The 8243-nt window shown below is 39.9% G+C and overlaps 1 protein-coding gene across 2 annotated transcripts in view; it reads right to left on the bottom strand.

The window, feature by feature from the left end:
* The window catches only part of LOC106951417 (cadherin-6-like), a 97466-nt gene that overhangs the window by 13611 nt on the left and 75612 nt on the right, over window positions 1–8243 (bottom strand). For both annotated transcript variants that reach the window (XM_015038952.1, XM_015038953.1), the window contains one exon: window positions 5345–5598. In XM_015038952.1, the coding sequence (XP_014894438.1) occupies window positions 5345–5598 (254 nt within the window). The remainder of the gene's footprint in view (window positions 1–5344; window positions 5599–8243) is intronic.

Below are 8243 nucleotides of genomic sequence, written 5' to 3'. Positions count from 1 at the left end.
CCATTTTAAAGGAAAACCAGAAAGTTCTGACCAGAAAGACCAATAATTCAAACTATAATCAACAGTTTACTACAGTAACACATGTAAATTTACTAAAGGGCAGCATATTTTAGGAGTTTATGTTCCTTAATTATGATGATTATGGCTCATGCATATTAGGAAATCACATCAAATCAATAGAAAATGAGTTTTAACTCCTAAATGTCACATTAAAGCCAACACAGTCATTGACTGCTGACCTAACAGCTGTCCGTCTGGCAGCCACTGATGAGCAGCAAAACGTCGCTGCCAACGCAGCTGCCAGCGTCCAGCCGCACCAAGGAGATACAGCAAATGCAAGTCTTATTAATGCTTTTCTGCAATGTTTGCATTGGATTTACACTAAAAATGACACTAAAAGTACCAGAAATATGTTTTACATATTGGTTTTTAGATGTTTTTTCTTAATAGATTGGAAGCTACACGCTAATTTGTCATCATAAAATCTGTTCGTTTCTTGCTAAAGTTTATATTTACTGTAAATCCTCAATAAACTCATAAAATAGTGGCTCTTTATAAATAACGCAGAGTTTCCTGTAGTGGCTACGTATCTAAAATCATAAGTTACTCCACACACTAAAGGAGCCCCAACCAATAAACACGTTCTGTAAAGTACATTTACATGCCAAGAATATTTTTTAATTTAGCCCTAATGTGATGTTCTAATTTTCAGAAAAAGCATAAATTAGGGTTTTATTTATATAATCATCACAATAAACATAAATAAAAGCTGAAATTTAACCACTGAAAAATCACTGATGTATATTAACTATAATCCATCAGAATACATTAAATTAGACTCTAGAGGATTAATAACTGAGAAATCAACTATTCTCATTTCCTCTCAGCTGAACTAATACTGGTAAACAATATGGCTGCTTGTTATTTATAACTACACCCGCCATCGTGATATTAAAGCTCCATGCAGATCACTGCATCCACTGATCAGGCCTGATGGAGGAAACGCACCACAATACAACTGCACCTCGTAGAAGCTTTTCCTGCAAGGAAAATAGTTACATTTATGAATTAATCTTATCTATTTATTGATTTATTACATTTATCTGTAGACTAAAAGTTCTAACAGGTCAGAAAAAAAATAAAATCCATAAACTACTACAATAATTATTTTTTTGGAAGGTTTAGTTATTCGTTGTATCTTCAAAACGTAAATGTAAAAACACACATTTTTCCAATTCTTTTAGGCAAAAATACTTAGTAATATTTTGTGTTTTTGCAGTGTATTCTGATTTAAACTATTTAAATCAGAACGTTAACCTGGATCCGTGACAAACACATGAAGTTAAAGCGAAGGGAATCGGTTGATGTGGTTGTTTCTGCAGCTCTGCCCCGTGGTGACGAGTCGACTCTTCACACAAACAACACAGCAGTGGAGTGTTTCCTCTGCTTGCCAGACCTCTGCCGTGCAGCAGCGTGATTAATGGAGGAGCGGGCGTCACGAGGGCCGGCGTAAGCGGCAGGAGAACCCCGAGGGGAGACTCTGACGCATCGCCGCTCCGCTCTCCTCCTTCCACAGATTTGTTTTTCCTCTTCCTCCAGCTCCGACCGTTTCCTCCTTCCTCTCGGAACGCCTCGCCGGGCCAAGCTGAAACTCTAACCTCGTTAAATCTGTGTCAGATGTGGGCTCTGCTAATTGCTTTTCTAAGAATCGCAATAATTCAGCTGGCTGGGTCAGACCCTGACGAGGAGATAACGGCGGTGGCTCGGCCCGACCAGGGATCCGAAGTGCTGCGGTAAGCAGGCCGGCAGCCGGTCGGATGGATGGGAGGACACGGAGGGTCACGGGAATGTTGGCGATCAGCTAATTCTTCTTAGATGGGGAACGGCGGCCATCTTTACAAATCACCTCCTCTGTGATTATTTACTTCTCCTTCTGTCTTTATTCCTAAAACATCTGAAACATTCAGAAAGCCTCTGCAGTACTTTTGCTGAGTTGGCATATTTTACATCTTTGGTGTTAATAAACTATGATTCCTAAATATTTCCAAATTTCCAGACATTTCTGGACTCATACGTTTAATTTCTGGGTAATGTTTTTAGGGGACATATTATGCAAAATTCACATCTTTGTAAATTTTCATTCTTCCATTCGGGTTTCAACTGCTTCTAAAAACAGCCAGAGAGTTTAAAACTAAACTACTGAGCCACTTTTGGACAACATCTGCATTTCCATGACAAAAGAGTGAAAAACGTTATCGGTATTCTGCTACTGACGAAAAAACACAATTTAACAATTGGAGTGTTTCCATAAAGTAGGAAACGCCATTAAAGTCATACATGAATATGTTTATGTGATAAGTCATGAAAAAACATCCTCCTACCACTTCCTGTCGTCCTTTTTGTTGTTTCCACCAGTAGTAACATGTTCATCCCATGACTTGTGATGCGAAAAACGTTTCTCTTGGAGTTTTGCCAAAAACAACACTGAAAAACTTGATTGTATTTTTTAATTGGTGTGTTTCTATTACGCAAATTTATTTTTGTAATTTGAATTATATGGTCAATGAAACACAGTTAACTAGTCACGTTTTTGGGTGTGTGGAAAATGAGCCACTTCAAAAACTGCAAATGTGACCAATCAGCAGGCACTGCCCGTTACCTAGCAACCCAAGTGGAGTTCAAGCACATATGGTCAGCTGGTTTTACCGCTGCATGTGCCGTACAGACAAGTGTTTTGCTGTTGACTTACCATTCAGAAACAACTTGCTGCATTCTTGTTGGCTGTGTAGCAGGTTCCACTTCTGCTTTTCAAAGGTGAACGGTTGTATAACTACATCTTTTTTGATCTATTTTCACATGTGAATGTAAATAGGGGGCGTGGCCAGCAGCTTATTCTGATCTAAAGTGACAAGACGTCCTAAAACAGCTCATTGTGAAAGGAGCTAAAAACAGGCAGAACTGAGCAGACTGAAATCTCATTCTCTAAGAATAAGTTTGTGCAAAAGATGTAATTAGCATGTTTTGTATAGCCTATCGACCAATCCTAACCTGTTCAAGGAAACATACCAGGTCACCTTTAATGACATTTAATAAGGTAACTGTAAACCACTGGATTTTTAGCCTTGATCTAAAGGATTTCAGTGTTCCGGCAGTTTTGAGGTTTTCTGGAAGTTTGTTCCAGGTTAGTGGAGTAAAAACCTGAATATTTCTTCTTCATGTTTGAGATAATTTTGGAGGAATAACTTGTTGCCACTTATGCTGATGAAGTGCTTCAAAGTACAAACTCAAACATGTAGAGTAAGATCCACTTTAGCTCCACTAAACCTGAGTTTTATTTACTAGCAACTGCAGCTGTCAGATTGTAAATAGTGAAACGTCCATTTTTATTTTTTTTTAACACCTTCAGGGGTCTTTAGTCATATGTCAGGCCGGCCAGCTGGACAAAAACCAGAGCCTGAACTTTTAATGAGGACAGCGTCCTCTAAACATATTTTAAAGGCCTGAGTGTAATTAATTAATCATTCGACGACACCGGCTGAATTTCTAACGCCTCAGCAACAAAGTGCTCCTCATCTCCATCAAAGCTGCGCCTCCCCATGATCCGTGTTTGCATTCCTGTGAGCACGTGTCTGCGTGTCACCAGCGCCAATAAATCCAGAAACTTCCTGATCCCAGGCAGCCTGCAGGCTCCCTCCCTCCTCCGCGGAGGAGCGGCGGTAAATGCCACCAGGAAGCTTTGCCGCTGATGACGGGCGATAAAAGAGAATGATATCATATTTGACACCTGCAGTAAAGCGCTGGAACTTCAACCTTGAGAGCCAACTCCCTCAGAGGGTCGTAAAAATGAAAAAGTCTGCGCCGTAGAGGAGGTGCCGCCTCGCACCTCCCTGCCGTCGTTCCCGTTTATTGGAGTCATTCGGATAATTACGGATCTGCATGAACTGGGGGAACCTCTGGACCCACTGCTGCATGTGTAACTCTGTGTTTCCAGCGCCTGTAGTGATCTAATAAACATTCATTATTCTCAGACATTTGTTTTGTCCATTTCTAACATTAAAGCTAAAAGTATTTCATTTCCAGGGCGCCGAGCTTTTATTGACCAAATCCAGAAGTTACTAAAATCTTCAGCAGATTTGCCTTCAGTCCACTTTCCTTCATTTTCCAGCTAAAGTTGCTTCGAGTCAGAAATACAGTCAAACTGTTAGGAAAGACTTTACAGCAGCTGAGAGGTGAAGTTTTGTTTCTCTAAGCCGAAGCCAACAGGAATCACTTAAATCCAACAATCATCTTTTTCAACTACGACACTTATAGGAAATCTGAACAACAGTTTCACTGCAAAAACATAAAATCCTACAAAGTATTTTTGTGTAGCTTCTATTGCAAAAATCTTAGTACACTTAAAAAAAGACTAACTTTTCAGCAAAAAGGAGCTTGTTTGAAGCAAATAACTTCATAGTACTGATGAAGAAGTATTTCTTCCACTGGCAGATTGTTTCACTAAAACATCACGTGTCAAACTTGAGGCCCGTGGGCCAAATCTGGCCCAGCAAACCTATTTATGTGGCCATCAAGACTCTATTGGGTTTTGTGCTAAAATACTGCTTTATTTGTCAAACTAAGTCAGTTTTCTTCTGTATACAGTAAATTACATATGTTTGAGAAGTTATAGATATTTAATTTTAGGAAATACTCATCAAATACAGAGAAAGACGTAAAATTTCAGGGTTTCTTCTAGAAATCTAAGTCCAGTTTTAGAGGAGCCATGGCAGTCCTCCAGTCGCCCCACTGTTTACATTTTTTTGTTAAAAAATGTTAAAAGTTGACAACAAAGAAAATACACCAATAGATTAAATAAAACTTGTCTTTCCGTAGTTTGTGTGAACACGTCATTTTGTTAAACTGTCTGAAGATCACAGGTCTTTTACTCTATATAAACCTAGCTTAACCTGTCTTGGCTATTACTGCTATTGGTGTATTTAAAAATATATATTCAAAATAAACAAAAGACATTTAGCCTGGTAATATCAGCCTGGCGGGCTGCCAGGCTGATATAGGTTGGATGGGTCGTTTTATCGATGCATTCTGCATCTTAACCAGTCCTTAGAAAACATTCATGATGTTGATGAAAATGAGTTAGACTCCCTGCTAGAAGTGAAATAATCTACCAGTGGAATTAGTACATTTTAAAATCAGCATTAAGGAATTATTGACCTAAAACAAGTTTTTATTTCTTGCTAAAAGGTTTCCTGAAAGTTCTCTAATTTGATGTGTACTAAGATGTTTCCCTAGAAACTAAACTACTTTTTTTGCGGTGCCGGGACAGAGTCGGGCTCCGGTCGGTTACCTGACCAGGCTGTGTTTGTCGTCCGGATCCGACGCGCTGACCGACCCGATGATGGTGTTCCTCGCCGCGTCCTCCCTCACCTCCATGATGTAGCTGGGGCGCTCGAAGACGGGCGGCTCGTCCACGTCCTCCACCACCACCTTGACGCTGGCCTCGTCCCGGAAGGGCCCCATGGAGTAGAAGCGCGAGATGGGAGGGGGGTTTTCCACCTGGATGCGGAGGCTGTACTGACGCTTCTTCTCGTAATCCAGAGGCTGAAACAACAGACACGGCGCTGCTCTGAGTTCATTATCCAAACATCCTGCCACGTTTATTTTAAGGTCAGATTCAGTTTTTATTCATTAAATGTCTGTGGGATCATCTAATGACCTCATGTGAGGGTCTTAGTGTCTTCAGAGACACTAACAAGACCTCTGATGGACACAACTTCCAATAATCCAATAATGTGACTCATGTCGCATTTCAGTACAGGAGAAAAAAACTAAACATGAAGATAACAAGGCTGCCTTCATTTAAAAAAGGCCAGGATTTATGTCAGGAGTTTTAAGACTCCAGATCTGATTAATTTGAACTGAGCAGAAACAGAAGAGAAAAAATAAAACAACTTTTCTTCTGTCGACTCCTTTAGATGCTTTTCAGCTTGATTTCCTGATCCTCGCACTCGGCGGCTCTGTAACAATCAATCAGCGCTGCGGTTTGATCTTCGCAGGGTGACATCTGTTCCTTTTGGTGTGTTTCTTCTTCAAATGAAGAGATCAGCGCGACAGATTAACGCTCGGCGGCTTCGACATGATAAAATATGAAATGAAGTGCAGAAATCTCATCTGGTTCTCTGATTAAAAGTGGACCAAGCAGAAAGAACCTCCAGCTCAGACCCTGAAACGCCACAAAATAAGTTCAATAAAACACCTTAAACTGGTTAAAATATTTGATTATTGGCTAAAACCCAGAGATTAATCCTTACTGATAGCCTCAGTAAACAAAAAGCTCAGAAAGAATGGCTGGGAGACACAGATTAGTTATAAAAAATACAATGTTTTCCATGACAAATTTGCTAAAAAAAAGAAATGGCAAATTACAGAAAATGTTTTCAGAAATTTACTTTTATTTCTGTTTATTTCTGCCTTTCCTTTCACTCTTCTAGAAAGTCCATCTTCTTTCTTTCTGTTTATCTTCCTTCTTGTCTCTGTTTTCATCTTGTCCTCCATCTTTCCTGTTGTTCTTCGTATTAGTTTGTCTCTTTCCTTCTTTGTCTCTCTTCTTGCAGCGTTTTTTTAATAAATTCACCTGTGAACCTTTAAATTTCTCTCTGATTTCCACTGGAAACACCCTTCAGATGATGGAGGTCGACTAACCAGATTATTTCAGGTCATGTGAATATTGAAAATTAAGCTAATGAGGCTTAAAAGTCTGTTTTTTAAAGCGTGCACTGCAAAAACACAAAATGTTCCCAAGTATTTTCTACAGTAAGATTTAGTGTTTTGCAGTGTAATCCTTTTGTCTGTGATTTTGCATTTATAATGTAGAGATTTGAACAATAAAACAGATTCAAACTTATTGGATTAAAATGTCTACACTGAAAAAACTAAATCTTACAAAGTATTTTTGTCCAGTTTCTACTGCAAAACAAACATACAAATAACTTTTCATCAAGATGAAGGAGCTTGTTTAAAGTCAACAATTCGTCAATATTGATTTTAAAAAGTAAATGTACCAGATTATTTCAATTATAACATGGAAAAATTTATTTTAATAAGTGAAATAATCTTTTTTTGTCAACATTAAGGAATTCTTGACCTAAAAAAGCTCATATTTCTTTTAAAAATGTTACTTGTCAGATAGTTTGTCTTAATTAAAATGTACTAAGATTAGCACTAGAATTAGGCAAAAATACTTGGTTAGATTTTGTGTTTTTGCAGTGTAAACATCCCACTTTAAGGTCTTATTTTGCTCAGAATGAAAGGAAACATCTTTAATGGTCTTTGGTTAATCCTGTACTGATGTACTGTTGCTAATTTCACTCTTTAGAGTTCTGCTGCTGCTGTTTTTTATTTTTTTGACTTGGTTTGTTTCTGAAGCTGCAGCCAGCGAAGGTATCCCCGTATTGATGGGATTAATTGGTGAGTGTTGCATTTTAATGAGCGCAGAGCAGGAGCAGCCAGATCAGAGCGAAGCTCCTCGCAGGCAGCCAACCACACGCATAAAATAAAATAAGAGGAGTCATCGAGGGCCTGAATTATGGAAATGAAATCCAGATGGAAGGAGCCCCTGAATCACGGCGTATTAGAAGTGATTGATTTCTGCAGTTTGCCGTTAAGGTGGAGGGGGTCCATGTTCCTTTGAAGGACCAATGGGACGACGGACCCGTTTAATTATCAGGCTCAGAATTAGAGCACGCTCAGTCCGCGCTGCCTCGCCGCGCCGCAGCGCCTACAAAAGGCAATTATGTCATCCAGCACTTAATGACGGCGTGATGGAGGGGATCGATGGGAGGCTGCAGCCTGATGAGGCGACGACCAGATACAGTTGGATACATCAAACGGACCTCAGCTGCACGCTACGATCCATACCGGCATCAATACTCCTGCATCAACCTTGAGGAAGAGCGCATCTCGCACGAAACAAATGTACTGGAAGTGATAGCAAGCGTACGATGAAATCTAATAACGCCGCTGTCCGTCTTCTGGCTGCTGAAGCAGAGAGGAAACACAAAGTTCCTCTCTGGTTCTCCTGCTATCGATTGGGTCGGTGTGTTGTTTACAGTGAGGCTGTGGGGGAAAGAAAATCACCTGATTTTACTCTCACTAACAAAAATTTACAGTATAGAGCAGTGGTCCCCAACCCCTGGTCCGTGGACCGGTACTGGTCCGTGGACCAATTGGTACCGGGCCGTGCAAGA

This window comes from Poecilia latipinna, unplaced genomic scaffold, assembly GCF_001443285.1.
Source record: "Poecilia latipinna isolate Pla-1442-1.1 unplaced genomic scaffold, P_latipinna-1.0 Scaffold458, whole genome shotgun sequence".
In the NCBI taxonomy this organism is placed as follows: Eukaryota; Metazoa; Chordata; class Actinopteri; order Cyprinodontiformes; family Poeciliidae; genus Poecilia; species Poecilia latipinna.
Note: the sequence above shows the minus strand (reverse complement) of the source record. Positions and strands in the feature narration are given on the sequence as shown.